General features: G+C 35.4%; 1 protein-coding gene across 1 annotated transcript in view; it reads left to right on the top strand.

Moving 5' to 3' along the window:
- LOC109110913 (N-terminal EF-hand calcium-binding protein 1-like) overlaps nucleotides 1-20,854 on the top strand; it is a 29,196-nt gene extending 8,342 nt beyond the window's left edge. Inside the window, exons 5-13 of the mRNA XM_019123865.2 lie at nucleotides 2,133-2,230; nucleotides 7,066-7,202; nucleotides 14,634-14,755; nucleotides 15,144-15,220; nucleotides 16,053-16,106; nucleotides 18,368-18,480; nucleotides 19,895-19,972; nucleotides 20,109-20,200; nucleotides 20,314-20,854. Of these exons, the coding sequence (XP_018979410.1) occupies nucleotides 2,133-2,230; nucleotides 7,066-7,202; nucleotides 14,634-14,755; nucleotides 15,144-15,220; nucleotides 16,053-16,106; nucleotides 18,368-18,480; nucleotides 19,895-19,972; nucleotides 20,109-20,200; nucleotides 20,314-20,342 (800 nt within the window). The 3' untranslated portion in view covers nucleotides 20,343-20,854. The remainder of the gene's footprint in view (nucleotides 1-2,132; nucleotides 2,231-7,065; nucleotides 7,203-14,633; nucleotides 14,756-15,143; nucleotides 15,221-16,052; nucleotides 16,107-18,367; nucleotides 18,481-19,894; nucleotides 19,973-20,108; nucleotides 20,201-20,313) is intronic.
- The last annotated feature ends 258 nt before the right edge of the window (nucleotides 20,855-21,112 follow it).

Below are 21,112 nucleotides of genomic sequence, written 5' to 3'. Positions count from 1 at the left end.
TGGGGTTCTTCTGATCCCTCTGGAGACACACTTCAGAAATGACAGTATACTGAGGAGGAAGCCATGAGATCCTTCAAGAAATCTAAAGACTGACAATGGTTTCACCAGTAAGAGTGAAGCACTCACAAACATATGACGTTTCCTGAATAAACAATAGGATATTTAAGGCATCTTTACAAACAGCCTAGAGGTTCTCCACAGGGTTCTGCCTCAGGTATCTTTTTATTTTATTATTTATTTATTTGTTTTGTTCAAATTATATTTGACTTGAAATGTATTACATTGTTTTATATACACTAAATATGGGTCATTTATTTATAAAAAATCTATTATAGTTATTATAGTAGGTTAGTAAAATTTAACAACAATGTGCTTTTGAACTATTCATCAGAGAATACTGAAAATAATTATTTTTCAGCATCATTACTCCAGTTTTCAGTGTCACATGATCCTTCAGAAATCGTTCTAAGATGCTGATTTGTTGCTTAAAGGGTTAGTTCAGCCAAAAATGAAAATTATGTCATTAATGACTCACCCTCATGTCGTTCCAAACCCGTGAGACCTCCGTTCATCTTCGGAACACAGTTTAAGATATTTTAGATTTAGTCTGAGAGCTTTCTGTCCCTCCATTGAAAATGTATGTACGGTATACTGTCCACGTCCAGAAAGGTAATAAAAACATCTTCAAAGTAGTCCATGTGACATCAGAGGGTCCGTTAGAATTTATTGAAGCAGCGAAAATACATTTTGCTCCAAAAATAACAAAAATTATGACTTTATTCCTCATTGTCTTCTCTTCCGGGTCTGTTGTGAACGCGACTGCTGTGACTGTTGACGTACGACGTTGCTGACGCGTTCTCTAGTGCGCCAGATAACAAGGAAAACACGTCAGCAGCGTCATACGTCAGTGGCATCACTGCAGTGTTGTGAACGCGCTCACAACAGACCCGGAAGAGAAGAAAATGCTGAATAAAGTCGTAATTTTTTGTTATTTTTGGAGCAAAATGTCTTTTCGATGCTTCAATAAATTCTAACGGACCCTCTGATGTCACATGGACTACTTTGAAGATGTTTTTATTACCTTTCTGGACGTGGACAGTATACCGTACATACATTGTCAACAGAGGGACAGAAAGCTCTCGGACTAAATCTAAAATATCTTAAACTGTGTTCCGAAGATGAACTGAGGTCTTACGGGTTTGGAACGACATGAGGGTGAGTCATTAATGACATAATTTTCATTTTTGGCTGAACTAACCCTTTAATAATTATTGGTACTCAGTTTAATACCAGTTTTCATAATTATAAATGTTATTATAAGTAACAGTTGTGCTGCCTAATATTTTTGTGGTAATCATTGTTTTTCAGGATTATTTGATGAATTCAAAAGAAAAGCATTTATTTGAAATAGAAGTCTTTTGTAAAATTATAAATGTCTTTACCGTCACTTTTGACTAATTTAAGGCATCCTTGCTGTATAAAAGTATTAATTTAATACTTTTTTTATATCTTTCTTACTCAAAACTTGAATGGAAGTGTATCACAGTTTCCATAAAATTATTAAGCAGCATGCTTTCAACATACTGATAATAATGAGATATTTTTTTGAGCAGCAAATCAGCATATTAGAATAAATTCTGAAAGAAACTGAAGACTGGAGCAATGACGCTGAAAATTCAGCTTTGTATCACAGATATAAATTACATTTTAAAATATATTAAAATAAAAACAGTTATTTTATATTGAAATAATATTTCACAATATTACTGTTTTTACTGTATTAAAAGCAGCCTTGATGAGCATAAGATACTTATTTAAAAACATAAAAAGAAACCAACTCATCCCAATAAATAAAGGGAAGAAAGTAACTTATGAAAAATAAAGCAGTAAAATATTACAATGAAAAGTGCAAACATCAAGTATATTTCACATTAGATAAATACAATGTATATACATATTTATGGTAGGTCTCAAATAATTGTATTCAACTTTGAAAATATATTATATATACATTCTTATTCTATGCTAATGCATATAATTATTTCCATCATATCAAATGATGTTTGAAATGTTTTTTATGAAAACATTGTTGCATATATCTTAATATTTTAAATAGTCTTTCTTTCTTTTAGAATACTTCTCTCAGCATCTTGGAGAATATGAAAACGTCCTCGCTGCCTTGGAAGACCTGAACGTATCCATACTGAAAGCCATGGACAAAACCAAGAAGGTGAGTTGCCTTCCTTGCCTTTGTTCAACAAATGGACTTGATCTCAACTGCATACTTGACTGAAACCACGTCTATGAGAAAAGATGGAAAAGAGTTCCTTATCTAATGTATGTCTGGCCATGCTCCGAATGAAAACGATGTTAGCTGTGTACTTGAACATAATATGTAACCTTTGTGTATTTATGTGGCTGCAGCCATTTGTTTTAACTCTCAGCGTTTGTGAGTAGGGGGCAGATAGATGTGATACCTGTAAGCACTATAATTAGTATTCTGCATGCATTCCTGGAGGCTGTCAGTGTCTTATCTTAATCACACGCAGCATTTTCTCTGGCCCCTAATGTGGCCGTAAGGTGTGTAATTTTCTCTTAGTCGTAATAAAGCTGTTCACGCCGTGCACTTTGGGAGCTCTGAGAGTGGATGAAGATGGATCTGATCTAGTTCAGACTCACATCTGTCTGACACACACACACACACACACACACACACACACACACACACACACACAGACACAGCCTTTATTTTATTTTTTTTTGATACTTTGTTATTCTTCTAGTTACATGCCTATAGCAGCTAATGAAATTAAAATCTTGCACAATGACCGAAAATAGCTTACTTCTGCATACAAAAATGGGTGGATAGTGATACACAGTGACAAAAAGATTTTTTGTCACATTACAATGGTATTTTCTAAAATTTACACTACTTTTTTACACTACTAACTACTGCCACATATTGAAAAATGTATATAAAGTAAAAAGGTCGATACTTTAGGGTTGTTTCTCCTCAACACTGGCCTCAGTTTCCATCAAATGTTCATATACAAAAATTTAACAGAGATCTTCTATAATAATTAATATTTAGTAATACGTGATTGTCACAGTAATTAACTCCAATAAATTACTATAATGTGCTTGGTTATAGATTTTAATACACAGCATAGGAGGATCTGCTCACAGATGTATTGATTGAGTTATTGGCTGCAGTCTTGCTCATATAGATGTGCAGTGTTGTCGGTGGTTATCAGCACTGACGTTCTGGTCTGAACAGCAGCGTTTATCGTGCCGAGCGTCTGATGTCAGTAATGGGCACAGTCCACACTGACCATCAGAGGAGCGCACAGGTACGAGCTGCCTGCTTCAGTTCCCGCCGAGCCATTTAACCGAGACTGTCTGCTGCCTCGCACAGATAATGAATTAGCCAAGCGCTGACTCCAGGCCCAGCAGACATGCCACTTAATGCATGTGAGCGTCTCAGAAATGGAGTCGTCGGCATGAAGGGCAGTGCTGTGTCATTTCATTATGCCACTTGATTAGTGAGGCAGACAGAGGAAGTGAAACACGATTAATGAGTTCAATGGGACTTTTTTTGTGAAAGACTACTGGCATTTGCTTCTGTGTTTTATTGTATGTCCTTAAAGCTTCGGCATTACTGTGAGCAAAAGAGCAGTAAAAACAAATGTGGCCGTCTGCTGAAGATGATGAGAGAGATGTGCAAATTGCGACTGATTGTTTTATCACTGCATGGTTTAAAGGTTTAGGTAGGTTGACAGGTGCTGTCTTTGTTCAGACAGAATTCTTTTTGATTTGATACTGGTTTGCAATGTTCAAAGAGCATGAGGAATAACACACTACTCATTTAGAGGCAAGAGCCCAATTCACAATATTAAACATCAAAGAGAGGAACAATACAAGATGGAAAAGAACATCATTTGAATGCCTGTGTTTAAAATATTTACACAGTTGTGTACTTTTTAAACCTCCAGTGTTATAATTTACAGCCGTATCCATTAATCATAAAATATGTAAGGCAAAACACATTTCTAGGCATTAAAGTAATATTTAATATTATTATATTTAATATTATTATTATTATTGCATTCCTGTGATGCAAAGGTGAATTTTCAGCATCATTACTCCAGTCATCAAGGCCACATGATCCTTGCCACTCAAGAAACATTTCTTTTTATTATCAATGTTTTATCAATCTTTTTTTGTGGATTTTTTTGTTTGTTTTTTTATAAATAGAAAGTTCAAAAGAACAGCATTTATTTGAAAATCATTTGTAACAATGATTAATTTGCAATGAAATTGTTGTTTGACAACATTTAAAATGTACAGTTCTCTCTTTTGAAAAAAAAGGACCAAAATATTGCTATAACACACATTAAATATAAATGATACTGACACGAGCTAGTGTAAAAGTGAATACAGTTGTTGTTTGACCACATTTAAAATGTACAGTTCTCTCTCTTTTGAGAAAATAAACCACAATTTTGCTGAGTCACACACTGAATATTTATAATTTATTTGCTTATTTATTAATATAAAGAAAAAGGCAAGGTCTTTTGTAACTGAACCGATTTCCTGTTTTAATAGGAAATATGCTCCCAATGGAAAGAAAACTATGCATGTCCATATTTAAAAGGGACAGTTCACCCGAAAATTAAAATTTTGTGATTAATTAATCCCCCCCTCATATCGTTCCAAACCCACAAGACCTTCATTCATGTTCAGAACACAGTATTTTTGATGAAATCCAAGAGATTTCTCACCCTCTATAAACAGCAACACAACTACGTTCAAGGCCCAGAAAGGTAGTAAGGACATCATTAAAATAGTCCATGTGACATCAGTGGTTCAACCGTAAGTTTATGAAGCTTCTAGAATACTTTTTGTGCACATAGAAAACAAAAATAATGTAATAAGTGGCCAAATCATGATAATCACACTCTGACTTGTGGTGAGAAAAAATAAGGTGTTAACAAAGGAGAGATTCTTTGATCTCTCTCTTCACACCACCTGGTAATTTGTACATCTCTGTTGCATGAGCTCCATTAATCATGAACAAGGACAGATAGTGATGCTGTATGGCAACAAATAGTGTTGTGTTTATTGCATAAGGCCACGAGTGGGTGGGCAAACCAGCTGCTGTGATGCATGTGGTCTCTGCCCTCAGGACAGGACTCTATAAACAGCAACCACACTTATGAACATCCTACTGTGAGCGCTCATATCATCCAGCCAATATCACTTGCCTTCAGGTGGAGCCATGACCGATTTATAGCTCAAATATTAACAATATTGTTTTTATATTGGTGATTTGATCTCCAAATGATGTTTTCATAAGAATGACATCTTTGTAACATGATTTGCTTACCTTATATTATCTCATTTAGTCGGTTTCAGCTTCAAACTTATGTAACAGCTTGTCATTGAAAACAATGGAATATTATTTATTGGTTGACTTATTTTCAGTCTTAAAAGGGACTAAGAGCAAAATTAATGTGCTTGCATTATTCTCACAATCAATGTGATTATTCTGAAGAATTCATTTGTGATTTATGAGGTATCATTTGCATGCTGCAGACAGTTTGTATTGATGTATGGCCTCACTTTGTATGGCCTCAAGCATCGACACTGGAAGAAGAGATTAGTGATATTTGCTGCTTGTTGAACAGCCTCAGGTTCTGCAAGGCCTTGGTTGCAGTGATTTATGCCGAGGTTATTGTAAAGGTCTGTGTGTTTAACCCACTATGTAAATACATGTGTTGATGGATCTGTTGGATTTGTGGCTGTCAACATCTTGAGTAAGTTCATAATAGTTTAATGTTTTGCAACACCTGTTTCATAACTGGATGCTCAGAAGAATTATGTTTCCTGTTAGCTGAACGATGTTCTCGGCTTTAATAATGGCTTTTCTTTGTGACAGAACACAGTTGCTTTGGCGTGCGACATAATTATAGAGGCGGCTGTTGATTCCTAACATTGAATAAGCGACGTACCATGCGCAAATAACATACCCATGCAGCCCTGCCTTTGAGACTGCGGATGGGAAACAAAATCTCATCTGAAAAGATAAAAGAGGCTGATTGAATGCCATGATGCATGAACTATTTCAGTCATGTACCTGGATTGCAAGTATATGGAAAAAACGCTTAGCATAGAGTGAAATGTTTAGGTTTCAGTAGTTGTTTAAACTTGGTTCAGATGCATTCATTCAGCAGTCTGGGTGCAAAAACCCACACTGAGCTTTTTGATTTGATCTATTACAATTTCTCTGGGATGGTCGCTTTACATCCTGCCACTGTGAATGAATGTTACTTTTATACTGACGATAAGATTTATATAAAAATTCTGCTGTACTGTATATCCATTCGAATGATGGGATCATTATGATTTTTTTATTATTATTATTCAAGGATTAAATTGATCAATTAAATTGATCAAAAGTGAAAGTAAAGGAATTAATAATGTTACAAAATATTTTCATTTCTAATAAATGCTGTACTTTAGAACTTTATAATTATTATATAATTATCAAATTATCCTGAAAAAAAAAAATCTGATTCCATCAAAATATTTTGACTGTTTTCAACATTGATAGTAATAAATGAGCAGCAAATCAGCATTTATGAATGATTTCTGAAGGATCATGTGACACTGAAGACTGGAGAAGGCTGGAAAACTGAGCTTTGACATTCTTCCAAAAACATTAAAAAATCTTACTGACTTAAACCTTTTGAATGGTAGTGTATAATAATTATTTTATGTTGTTGTTATATTATATAATTAAAAAAAAACAAATATTTATATTTATTACACCCAAACACATATATAAAAATATAAAATTATATATATATATATATATATATATATATATATATATATATATATATATATATATATATATATATATATATAAAATTATAGGATACACATAAATAAAATTATAAAATAAACCTTCATTCATATTTTAGTACAACTGAAATGCCAGTGTATTTTAAAATCTCATTCTAGAGTAGCCATGTCAGTGAAACCTTTGTCTTTAATTTGCAGGACTATCAGGAGGCCACGCATCTGGAGCAGTTTGTGACACGTTTCCTGTTGAAGGAGACCACCAGTCAGCTGCAGTCTCTCCAGAGCTCTCTGGAGTGTGCCATGGAGACCACAGCCGAACAGACCCGGCAGGAGAGGCAAGCCACCCAGAACACACGCTTACTTTTTTTTTTAATGCATACAGTTTCTACCGTACATGTGGAGTGAGCAGGAGATGAGTGCATATTTTCAATTCATTGTCTTTGGAAGCTGAACGCCAGGCTCTTTCAGGAGATTGTCTGTGTGACAGCAGAGCAGAACTATCAGTGGTATTATCATAACATTGAGATATGTTTGGCTTAATACAAATCACATATTACAGTATTTTAAATGTTTTGGTGCTTTCATTATAGCTAGACTGTGACAGGATTAATGATGAAATATTAAAATGACACTGTATGTATATGTCAGACATTGACAAAGTATGCATTCTTCCAAATGTAATCATGCATACACTTCTGAAAAAAATTGGAATAATCACATTTTTGTTAAAAAAAATCTCTTATGCTCACCAAGACTGCATTTATTTGATAAAAAATACAGTAAAACCATAATATTGTGAAATATTATTACAATTAAAAATAACTGTTTTCTATTTAAATATATTTTAAAATGTAATATAATCCTGTGATGCAAAGCTGAATTTCCAGCATCAGTACTCCAGTCTTCAGTGTCACACGATCCTTCAGAAATCATTCATAAATGCTGATTTGCTGCTCAAGAAACATTTTTATTATTATCAATGCTTCGAACAGTTGTGCTGCTTAATATTTTTGTGAAAACCATGATACACTACTATTCAAAAAGTCCAAGGTATATTTTTATAGAAATACATACTTTGAAAATAATTTCAACATTGATAATAATAAGAGCCATTATCAATAATTTAACACCAATAATAATTTAGCAACAAATTAGCATATAAGAATGATTTCTGAAGGATCTGAGTGTTAATGCCATCATAGGAAGAACTTAAATTTTAAATAGAATTATTTAGAACACAATTAAATAGAAAACAGTTATTTTAAACTGTAATAATTCATGATATTACTGTTTTACTGTATTTATGATCAAATTAATCCATCTTGGTGAGCATAAGAGACTTATTTCATTAAATCATTACAGCAACTTAATTATTCCTAGACTTTGGCCGGTAGTGTATGTGATGACTTTATTGACAGTGTACTAAAAGCAATCACACTCCCAAAGTATCAAACCTCTAGTATTTTTAGTGATGTTGAGTGGATTTCTTCTGCATCAGTGGACATGTAGTCTTCACAGATCTAAACATACACTGTTGAAAATGCATGTAGACAGCAATTGGGCACTGACTCAAGCAAAGGGGATTCTGTGCACAGCCATCCTTGGCATTGAATATCTAGAGCATCAGTGGCATTAATTGTTAATACACCAGGTGACCAGCAGACCATTGACCAAGGCCTTTGTTTTTGTGCAGAAAGGGGACAGATGCCAGCTTAAACCATCACCGAATCAACAGAACCTGTGTGTGCGCATGCGTGTGTGTTATGCTTGATTAGCACCTCGATTTGAGCTCTCAGCCTCTCTGACTCACTGCATTTGTGTGCTGAGGAGGGTCTGTTGCATTGCCCACTGTGGGGGTCAGCAGCTCCTTATAGAGCGCAGAATTCAGAATACAAAATGAGCTGTTTTGTTCAAGCACCTGGATGACTGCATGCTAGAGAGCGCTGCGTGCCAGAGACTGTATATGTGTGTGTGTGTCACAACGTGCCCACTACCTCTCCTCCCTCTCAGTGTGCAGCAGCTGTGCTGCTCCGCTCACCTTATGATCTCAAGAAAATTAGCTGGAGCAGCTGGCCTAAAGAAAAGAAGGATGCTGAGGTTTAAATGGAAGTGCTTCCTTTTCTTTTTCTGTCTGTACTTAAAACCACTCTGGCTCTGATATAGCCAGTCGCATCCTAATTAATTGGTAAATTTAAATTACCTCATTATCGCCTCTGCAGGCGATATGGTGTGTCTAACTTAATAACTATGCGCCGCTGAAATATACAGCATTTATTGCAGTTATTAGTAAAAACAGAGGCAATTATAGACACTATTTAGGGGGGCTCCAGCCCATCCTGTGTTTAATTTCAGCTCCATTAAAATCTGTTATTTTATAATTTAAAAAAAAATTGTTCTTCATGGTACTTAATACAGTTTGAGGATATGTAACTCTGAAACCTATCCTACTTTTTATAAACCTTAAAGGGACAGTTCACCCAAAAATGAACATTTTGTTGAACTTAAATATAGTTTGAAGAATGTTGGTAACCAGAAAGTTACTGGTAGCCATTTAGCTCCATAGTGTGAAAAATAATAATAATATGAAAGTCAGTGGCTACCAGCAACTGTTTGGTTACCAACATTCTTCAATATATATATATATGACTGTTCATCAGAATAAAATTCATACAGGTTTGGCACAGTTTAAGAGTGAGAAACTGATGACAAGTGTTTTCAGTTTTGAGTGAACTATTACTTTCATTTTTATTACTTTAACTAAAAACCATTAATTTTGTTACATTAAGTTTTATCTTCCCTCTTTTCAGAAATGGACTCTGTCATTGTATATATTTATTTATAGGACTGTAATAAAATATAGTTAACATAAAATATAGGTTATGATATGCTGTAGGAATCCACAATAAATTCCCATTTGTTAACATTAGTTAAATATATTAGATAACGTGAATGAAAAAAGAACAATACTTTATTGCATTTATTAATCCTATAGTATTTTTTATTTTATTTTATCTGTTAGCATTAGTTAATGCAATGTAAACTAACATTTTTTTAATTTTAGTTTATTTTATTAGCTTACATTTGCTAAGTTTAAAAAATGCAGAATTGTTAAAGCTAGCTAATCCGTTAATTAATGTTAACAAGAGACCTTACTGAAAAGTGTTACCAAAATATGTTCAACTTCCTAATTTTTACATACATTTACCAAATTTAATGTACTTGTTTAATGTTAAATCATCAGATTAATTCATGTTTAATCGGATAAGAGATTAATCATGATTTTCTAGTACAAATTTAGTACACATTTGAAATAATTTCATATTGGACAAACGTCTTTATATCTCAGTGGCATTGGCTTTGGCCCGATGTCTCCATCTCTCAGCCTATCACAGATCTTGGCGTTGCTAATACAGCTGTATCAAGTCTGCTGCCTCAGTCACAATCCCATGAGCACACTCAAAATATCTCCACTCCTGCCATGCCAAGTCCCCTCTGACCTTTATCTCGATTGGATGAGTTTTGACAGAGCACATATTTACACAGTTACACCAAACCCTTACGGTTGAACCCCTGATGTCACATGTACTATTTTACTGATGTCCTTGCTATGTTTCTGGATCTTGATCTTGGTAGTGACTTTGCTGTCTATGGGAGGGTCAGAGAGCTCTCGGATTTTATCAAAAATATCTTAATTTGTGTTCCGAAGGTGAACGGAAGTCTTACGGGTTTGGAATGACATGAGGGCAAGTAATTTTTTTGGGTGAACGAAAGAACATGCAAAAAGATTAAAACATAATGATTTAAAATGTACTTTAAAGTAAAACTTTTATTTTGACTACAAAGTCTACTCCTTGTCTTTTATCTATTAAGAAACATATTCATTAACGTATTTGTGAAAACATAAAAGTGTACGCTTAAAGGGATAGTTCACCCAGAAATGAAAATTTGATGTTTATCTGCTTACCCCCAGGGCATCCAAGATGACTTTGTTTCATCAGTAGAACACAAACCAAGATTTTTAATGCAAACCGTTGTAGTCTATCAGTCTTATAATGTAAGTGGATGGGAATCATGGCTAAAACATAAAATAAAACAAAAAAAATATATACACAAACAAAACCAAATTAAACCCTGTGGCTCGTGATGATATATTGATGTGTAAAGACACAAAACGATCGGTCTGTGCAAGAAACTGAACAGTATTTATATCGCTTTTTACCTCTGATTCACGCAATGTCCGAACTGTTAGAACTCTCCTTAGTGTGTCCTCCTGCTTTTCTTCTTGCTTTAAGGGCGGATCGCAGACTTACAAATGCATTACTGCCACCTACAGTATCTCTCAAATGGACCATTGACACTCTATCTACAATCTCAATTAGTAGTGTCAATGGTCCATTTGAGAGATAGGTGGCGGTAATGCACTTATAAGTCTGCGATCCACCATTAAGCAAGAAAAAAATGAAGAAGATGCCTCAGGCGCTTGCTGCTGAGGACACGCTCAGGAGAGTTCTAACAGTTCTGACATTGCTCGAATCAGAGGTAAAAAAAACAATATAAATACTGTTCAGCTTCTTGCACAGACCGATCGTTTTGTGTCTTGACACATCAATGTATCATCACGAGCCGCAGGGTTTAATTTGGTTTTGTTTGTGTATGTTTTATTGTAGTTTAGTTTTATTGTATGTTTTAGCCGTGATTCCCATCCACTTCCATTATAAGACTGATAGACTGCAACGGTTTGTGTTAAAAATTTCTGTTCGGGTTCTACTGAAGAAACAAAGTCACCTACATCTTGGATGCCCTGGGGGTAAGCAGATAAACATCAAATTTTCATTTTTGGGTGAACTATCCCTTTAAGAGGCCTTTTATTTCATTAAGATTTGGCAATTACAGTTTAAGAAATACACTACAAGCGCACATGCAATACAATTAAGCACACTTTGCACAAGTGAATAGCAGTCCATGTTTAACATTTAATTTTAGTGTACGGAGAAGAGAAGTGTTGGCTTTCTTCTCTTAAGAATAAAATCTTGCAGGGTTCGGAACAACATGAGGGTGAATAAATGATGACCATCCCTTTAAGGAACATTTTCATTTTTTTTTAAGCACAGAGCAAACCTGTGCATGTCTTCACACTGCTGCACACGCGTAACCTCTTATGTCACCATGCTTTTGTGTCACAGTTGACAGTGTGGAGTTTCATAACATTAGTGTTTTTTAGAAAGCATGCATACACATTTTGAGCCTAAAGGCTTTGAGATGGCGAGGCCTGGCGTTGTACGGCCAGCTCATTGTGTGCTGGTCAGCGAGGATTTATTCCCACTGCATTAGATGTGCTGAAAGTGGCTGGTGGCCAGAACAAATTGAAATAGCGTGGTCCATTCTCTATTCTGTCTGAAGCGTCGAGTCAGGCTCTCTGAGGAGCAGCACCGCACACAGGGATGAAACAGTGGAGATGAGCTCAAATCAGAATACAGGGCTCACAGGAGCGCTCACCCCATTCACAGCACCACTTTCATCTATGTGTGCGAAGCAGACCATTACCAGCTATTAGGAAGAAGCACTGCTGCTGATGTACCTCCATTTTTGTTTTTCACACTGCGTCATTTCCATATAATTTCCTGTACAAGAAGAGGCCGGTCTCTGGAGAACAGATCGTTGCGTCTGTCAGTTCAGATCCATGGGTTCCTGCAGGTGTCTGGATGTGATTCCAGCTGAGTTTTAATCACCTGTGTGGCTCTAGCTGATTCATTTGCTGCTGATTTCAGTGTGCTGCCATTTTTAACCACGGAGGGTATAAGCTTCCCTCAGGACGTGCGTTGTGCAACAGTGTCTTTAGGGATAACGAGCAACCAACCGAGCCTTAATTTTGACACCTGCCTGCCTACGTTTATTTCATTGTCTCAAGAGTTAAAATAGATGCAGCATTCCTCTGCTGCTCGAGAACAGCTGAACAATAGATACAATTAGATTGCACTTAATATTTTTTCACTCCCACAACTGAACAGTGAAATGGTATTCAGTTCATAACATAAAATCTTTTTGAGTGTTGGATGGCACATGATTCCTTCCTCATAAAAGTAAGAAGTACTACTGTACAATCAGGTTGTCCTTATAGCAAAATAAACCCTAACCGGATGACCAGGATTAAGTCTTAATCTAAGTAAGAAACCTGCTGACTTATTTTATACATTTTAATTGGTAGCATGAGGAGCAGGGCAGAACAGTCTTCATCAGTGACATCAGTGTAGTCATGATGTTTAAGAACTGCGTTTTGATGCTGAATGAAAATGTTGAAGCATCATTTGCATGTGAATAGACTATGTTTTGTTAATGCAATTCATTTAGATGCAACATATGAATGATATTAGCATAGGCATTTCAGCTTTTCCTGCTGTGAAAAGCCCTACATAATGTAAGAATATAACACATTTTAAAGGCAATAATCACTGTTATTATTTTTTATATGATTTAAGAAATCCATAATACTAAGTATACATTTAGGTTTGTTACTCATCCCAAGAATGATAGTTCAAATCATGCTGCATGCTGAGGGGAGGTGCTATTATGGACGATAAAATAAGTTAAATAAACCTATAGACTTACAGTTATAACAGGACCTGAACTTTCTTTGGAGGGGCTGTTAAGAATCCACTCAGAGCAGCGTAACACCGTTCAGTTAGGAACATGTCAGAGAGCTTCAGGTTATTGTACAACACACTCTTAAACTAAAAAAGATGAAGACTATGATGTGGTGATGGCAAACTCTGAGCTATTCTTTCTACTGCTTCAGGATCTACATCTTTATTGATGGTCTCCAGCTGGTCTATGGGAGTTTTACTATATTTCTTGTCAAACTCTGTCACTATTGACTCCATTCATTCTTCTAACAATTATCTGAACTCACTGTCTGTCCATGAAGAAGTAGCTACACGCTTAAATATAAAAGGTTTTTTTTTGCAGCCATGACATAAAAACCACTTTTGGTTCCCCAAAGAACCTTTCAGTGATTAGTTCTTTAAAGAACCATTTTTTTCTTAGTGTGAAGAACATCTTACAGTCTGAAGAACCTTTTTCTACAATGGAAAGATTCCATGGATGTTAAAATATCGATGCAAATGAAGAACCTTTATTTTGAAGAATAAAGTTCACCTTTCTGGAATTCCTCTGTAGAGGTCATTTGCATAGAGTAACACTAACACGGCACCAAAACTGTGGAAAGTCAGAAGTAAAGACCAGGATTTTCACTCTTCAGCAGGATTCTTTATCAAGAACCTGCTGTTTCAGTCTAAAGGCTCTGATTTACTTGAAACACAATCAATGGATGGTGCTGGAGGGATGTCATTTCAAACAAAATCAGGCCAAAAAACAGCTTGGCAAAGTGAACTTTCCACAAAGGTATGTTCCATCTGGTAAGAACATATGAAATACCATTGGTCTGTGGCGATTACAGAAATCTTTTCAGGTTCATTTCTTTTGCTCAGTCCATCAAGGTCAGTAAAAACACACTGGAGAGCTGCTTTACAGTAATTCTGACACTGTTTTTTCATGTTTAATACTGTAAAGCTGCTTGCTTTAAACCAATCTACTGTATAAAGTGCCACTATATTAATTCTATTCTGCAAATGATTCTTTATGAAGGGTGTTATTTTTGACCTCCCATTCCCTGGGCAGAATAATCAGAAGCTAATAATGAGATGAGCATATGAGAAAAATATCACTCTCATTCCTGAGCATCTGCGTTGTGTGTGCCGTCTCGATCCCAGACAGGGGCCTGTGAAGCCAGAGGTTCTGCCCATTCAGTGGTCAGGAAGGAGATCTAATCGAAGACTTCAAAGGAATAACAGCTTGTCTCCGAACAACCCACTTCTGAACCTTGTCAATTCAGGTGATTATTCTGAGACTCAGTGCTCTGGAGGAAGAAAGGGGCACATACACACACACAGTGGGCATGCAGCTGACAGTAGATCTGGAAAGAGGGATTGTGAGAAATTACTATGGGACAGACTCCAGAGAAAGAAGGGGACAGTTAATGTGACAGTGTTAGGTGAAACGCATCTGTGCATGTGTTCATTGCTGATAGAAAACATGATGAGATTATCAAATTAATAAACAATCCTTTACAGAGCATGTCATAAAACATGCTGCCAAAATAACACTTCCAATACAATTCAATTCCAGTTTAATTACATTCGGCCAGAGCAAGTGCCTCCTAGAGCCATATGGCAAGAGAACAAGAGAGCTGCATTTGTGTGCTGAAATGTGTGTTTCTGCAGGTCTCTATGAAGAGGACAATCAATGGATAACTCAGATCAACAGACTGCAAAAGCTGATCGACCGTCTTGAGAAAAAGGCAACAGGCTACACAAATGATTACTGTCTTTCTTATTATAATGCTTTCTCTCTGTCTGTCATCGCTCTTCCTTCTAACCTTACAATTCATTTGAGGGTAAATCTCGTGAAACCCGTCAAGAACATGTTTCAGTCATATTGTCATATTATAAGATATAAAATAATATTCTGCTTAAAAAAAATGTCTATCTCATATTGTTACTGAAAAGAAAACTTGGTAGTATTTATTCTACTTTCTTTAATTTATACTTATTTAAAAATTGGCTAACACTTTATTTTAAGGTGTCCTTGTTACATGTTATCAAATCAAATCAAATCAAATAATTTTTTATTTGATTTGATTTGATATGTTATATGTATTTACAATTATAATAACAATAAATTATCGTTTACTAAGTATAAATTATGCAAAATATAATGCTAATAATAATAATAAAAATATAATAAGGACATGTAGTTAATTAATATTACTCAGTACTTATGTTTAATTATACAGTAACAAGGACACCTTTAACCAAAAATTACATTACAGTAATGAGAATCTAATGAAAATAATGGAAATTGCAAAATAAATAAACAAATAAATAAAATACAAATAAAAACAAATAAATAAATGCCCAGATGCCTAACTGTAATGACAATGAGATGCATTAATTTGATAAGAATGCATTACGGTAATATTAATTTTTAGGTAAAATATACTCCATAGTCATGCAAAAATTATTATCCTAAAAAACAGGTGGAATTTTTTTAATGCAAAATATAATTTCTTATATTTTATTTAGATTTTTGTTGTCATGAGATTCAAACAGAGATGTGTGTTTCTTTCATAGGAACTGCGTCTGGAGCCGGTGGAAGAGGAGGTGTTGGAAAGCTCCACCAAATCAGTAAGCCATTCATGGTCACCCTGTATGTCACCGTATTCTCAGAAAATCATTCACAGAGACCCCAGACGCCTGTCGTCTAGGAAACAGGATCGAAAAACTAGTTCCAAGTTATTTTTTTTATTTCCTTTTTTCCTCCGTCTATCACTCTTCCTCTCTCATTTGGCATCATACTTTGAGAGAGCACTTCTCTGAGGCTCACAAGATGCTGTTGACAGACTTTAAATAGGCGGTTTGTGTGTCTGTGACTCTGTGCTTGTGAACGACAGGGAGAAGAGTGGTATCCAGACCCCTGCGGAGACTGGCTGTAAACACAGTAATGCGTGACTGCCGACAGAGACACAATACAACATCATATTGGACATGAAGCATAAAATTACACACAAATGTGTAGTTTCTTTTTCAAATAAGACCCCCATCCAATTTCACAAGGCTTTTTTGCAAACATCCTTTGCACAAACAAATGTGTGATCTAGCAGTCGGTTTGTTATGAGTGATATTTCAAGTCTGATTTATTGCATTTGTGTGTATCACATTCTCATACATCCAAATGAAGAAACATTTATCTCTCCATGGGCTATGAAACTCTATTTCATGCCTGAAGTTAAATAGTCTCTCATCAATTTGTCATTTGTCGGTTATCTAAACAGACCGTGATATTCACTAGCACAGACTATATGCATGGAATAACAATTTCAGCATTGCTAATGCATCTGTATTTGTGTTCATTTAGCATTCAAGTCTTACTTCAGCTGTGATTTATGTTAATAGGACTGATTGTGTTCAAAGCAGATCTCCTTGATTTGAGGATACTTATAAAGGACACTCTTGTTACTTGACATTACATTCATTTGTAGCAAATAAATATGGGAATTTATTTGATAGTTTGGGATGTATTGCACAAAAACAGCACTGAAACAAAATGCTGTTTACTCTGTGTGTATTTGTAGAGAGTTAGTTTGTCAAAGATGGGAAATGGCAATAGCACAGGACCTGTGGAGAGGTCACTATGTCCCGCAGGGTACAAACTCTCAGTTCCTGTTCTCTTCAGTTCCCATTCACCTGTCAACAGCCTGTTTTATAAAAAGTAGCTATTATGACGTGCGTTTTCATGGCTTTACCTGATGCTCGAGACCTGAGGGGTTTCTCTTTATTCTCACAGCGATCTGAGTCACAGCACCATAGGTGGGAATTTTATGTTTTAGTCATGTTTTATTCTGACCCCATCAAGCCCTGTTGGATTATGTTTTGTATTTTTTTGTTTTGGTATTTTTTTATTATGTCTCAATAAGGCCTTTTTTGTTCCTCCTGGATTCACTCTTTTATGTAAAAAAAAAAAAAAAAAAAATATATATATATATATATATATATATATATATATATATATATATATATATATATATATATATATATATATATATATATATACACACACACACACACACACACACACACACACAGGTGCATCTCAATTAATTAGAATGTTGTGAAAAAAGTCTTTGGTTCTTTTAATTGTGATGATTTTGGCTCACATTTAACAAAAACCCCCTAATTCACTATCTCAAATTAGAATACTTCATAAGACCAATAAAAAAAAAAACATTTTTATTTAATTGTTGGCCTTCTGTTCATTTACTCTGTACATCAATACTCAATACTTGGTAGGGACTCCTTTCTGCTTTAATTACTGCCTCAACTCGGCCCAGAAGGATAGTCCGGATATCATTTATTTATGCATTTAGCAGATGCTTTTATCCAAAGCGACTTACAGTGCATTCAGGCTAACATTTTTTTTACCTAACTTGTACCCTGGGAATCGAACCCACAACCTTTTGTGCTGCTAACGCAATGCTCTACCACTAAGCCACAGGAACACATATCAGTGGTTCAACCTTAATGTTATGAAGCTATGACAATACTTTTTGTGCACAAAGAAAACAAAAATAACAAATTTATTCAATAATTTCTTAAGCATGCTCACAACAGTAACACGACATGTCGCATGGACTATTTAAACAATGTCCTTACTACCCTTCTGGGCCTTGAATGTGTCAGTTGTATTGCTTTCCATACAGAGAGCTCTTGGATTTCATCAAAAAATATCTTGTGTCCCAAAGATGAACAAAGATGTTAAAGGTTTGGAATGACATGAGAGTACTTCATGTACTGCAAGGGAAAACAGATTCAGGTTCACACACTTTTATAAATAACGCATGGTTGGAATCCTATATGAATCCTGTCTTCCGACTGCTGCTCTCTTACAGCACATCCTGATCGTGCAGAGGCAGCTCTCTGTGCTGGAGGAGGATGTGGATGAGTTTCGTCTGGCTCTCCGGCAGTACATCGACTGCGCCAGCACCCAGACCGGCTGCCTCCAGTGAGTTCACACCGCCACGGCATCTGGGTGACTGTCTCGTGCATTTGCATACAGCTTTGTTTGTAAGGGGTCAGTCTAGGCCAGTGATCAGTATTGAATTCAATGAATTAGATGTTTCATTTCACAGTTGGAGGCTGTTGTTTTTTGCATGAGTGGTGTCTAAGAAATACCTGTAATTATTACTGTTAGAATACAACTAAATCAAGAAATATTTAAGACAAGACATCCATTCGCTCACGTGGCAGAGCCTTAAAGCTTACAGCGGTCCGTGAATGAATTGCATCGTGCTGTGAGCATGTGGCCGTGTGTTGACGAGCCCTCAGTCCAGGTTTGACTTTTAACTCAGACATCACAGAAATGTCAGTGATCACATTAGGTAGCAGTTGATTTGTCTGGAACATTTTCTAATAAAGGTAGACCATTTGTTTGGTTTAATTATGATCTTTTTACTAATTGGCTAATTTACAGTGGGGATGGCTCGGATGAAGAATTCTGTTTTGGATTATTAAATAATTGACTTGCTTCAAGCGCTTCAGCTCAGATGACTCACTGACAGCCTTTTACACCAGAACATTGAAGGAGTTGATGGCTTACCAATATTCACGTTATTTGTTAATGAAAGGAATGGTTCACCCAAAAAGGATATTGCTGACTTCATTTACTTACTCTTGTTTTGTTCCAGATAAACATGACTTTTTTTGCTTTTTCTTCTGTGGGATGAGATGTTTTGTGGAATGTTCATGCTGCTCTTTTACATTTAGTAGAAGTGAATGTGGACTATGGCTTAAAATGATAATACTGATCATAATGCTTTTGTATTTTAAATCTTACAAATAAAAAACAAAAACTGTACTTATAGATAATATATTAAAATAAAAGGCCATTAAAGTGTACTTGGAGAGCTCACTTTGTAATAATGCAAATTTAAGTTTAAAAGTACATTTTAAATTACTTTAAATCGTGGTTTTATTAATCTTTTGTCGTGCTTTAAGTGTGCTTATTTTTCTGTGTTGATGACATACCAAGAATATGTAAAATACTTGATTGTATGTTCAATTTAACATAGTGTATTAATCAATGTTACATTTAAATTGCAACTTCATGTGTAATTACACAATATATTTAAATGCATGACAGACATGTTTAATTAGAAATTACATAAAGTATATTTTATTTTTTTATAAATGCATGTCAGTATATTTGACACTTTAATCGTATTTTAAAAACAAAATAGAATTATAAAATTATATTACAAAGATGCAATTTTAATTTTACATTCCTTAAATATTCTGAAATCCTTTAAACAACACAGAATTAGAGCTTTAAATTTGATGGGGTCACTTCAAACTCTAAAGAACCAGTTTAAGAAAACGAGTCTGACACTAATCCCACACTGGCTCTGCTCTCTCGGCAGTGTTGCAGTACAGCGGCTTGCCAACGAATCCCGCTTCATTCTGTATGAGTTCTGGGAGCAAAGCAACATGTGGAAGAAGTAAGTCACTCCCACATTTTCACTCTTTCAAACCACTTCTCACGAGCTTCAATATTAATACAGTCCCACAGATTTCTTATTGCAATCAAGGAATTGCAATAACTGGATAAAAAGCTTATTTGTTTTCTATTTATAGTCATCTGCAGACCAATTACAGCAAAACCTTCCAGAGAGGCAATGTGGATTTCTTAGAGACGCCAGAGATTATGACAACTATGCTGGTTCCAGGTAAACTACATTTTAATTTTAATGTATATAATCAATTTATCTAAATAATATTTATTTGTTATATTAAAAAGATATCATAAAAAATCTGTTCATTAATGTGTTTCTTTCCACAGCATCATGGTGGGTCCTTAACAATAACTAGAATCTGTCGACTCCCGTTAGATGACAGCAGACATTATGAGGACCACACAAGCCTGGACTTACGTGACATCTGTATCCTTGTCATCAGGAACACGTTGTCTTCATATTTGCTGTATAGTCATAGTGACTAGCACTAAATTTCAATGTTGTTCCATTCTTAGCTCTATAGGAGTAGTGTAAACAGTAGAGGATATCAAACAAAGCAATGAGATCTTTGTTCTCCAGTGATAGCACTCCAATCCCATCAGAGATGCGTAAGATATGTGTTCATCTGTGCCGTGACAGTACAGTGTTGAGTGCTGTCAGTCTGTCTGTAGCACAGGTCTGTGTCTCCTCGTGTAGAAGCACTTGACATGACCATTTCTTTGAGAAGATATACTTCTGTTCTTGTATTTCATGTAGTTTGTCAGCTCAGAATGAACATATGAAATTAATGTGACCAACCACAATTTTACGTCTTAAGTTTTGCCAAGTGGAGGTAGTATCAAGTGGTTAATAAAGTTTCTAAGTGGATTTACTGGCTTATTTTCATTTAATCTCTCCTTGAATTTTTCTACATGAAATCATATGGAGTTTGGAGATGGCGACAGCATATGAAAGCTGTTCTTGGTCTGGACTGATTGTGCCAGACTATTTCCCAGAGCCAGACAACTCATTTAGCACCACGTTCATTGCTCAAGAATCAACACTGCCATCCAGTGGATAGAAAGAAATATAAATATATTGGCATAAATTAACTAATCTATTCTACACTCTAAAAAATGCTGGGTT

Source organism: Cyprinus carpio, chromosome B19 (genome assembly GCF_018340385.1).
Source record: "Cyprinus carpio isolate SPL01 chromosome B19, ASM1834038v1, whole genome shotgun sequence".
In the NCBI taxonomy this organism is placed as follows: domain Eukaryota; kingdom Metazoa; phylum Chordata; class Actinopteri; order Cypriniformes; family Cyprinidae; genus Cyprinus; species Cyprinus carpio.
The sequence above is the reverse complement of the archived record's forward strand: the minus strand, read 5'-3'. Positions and strand labels throughout refer to the sequence as shown.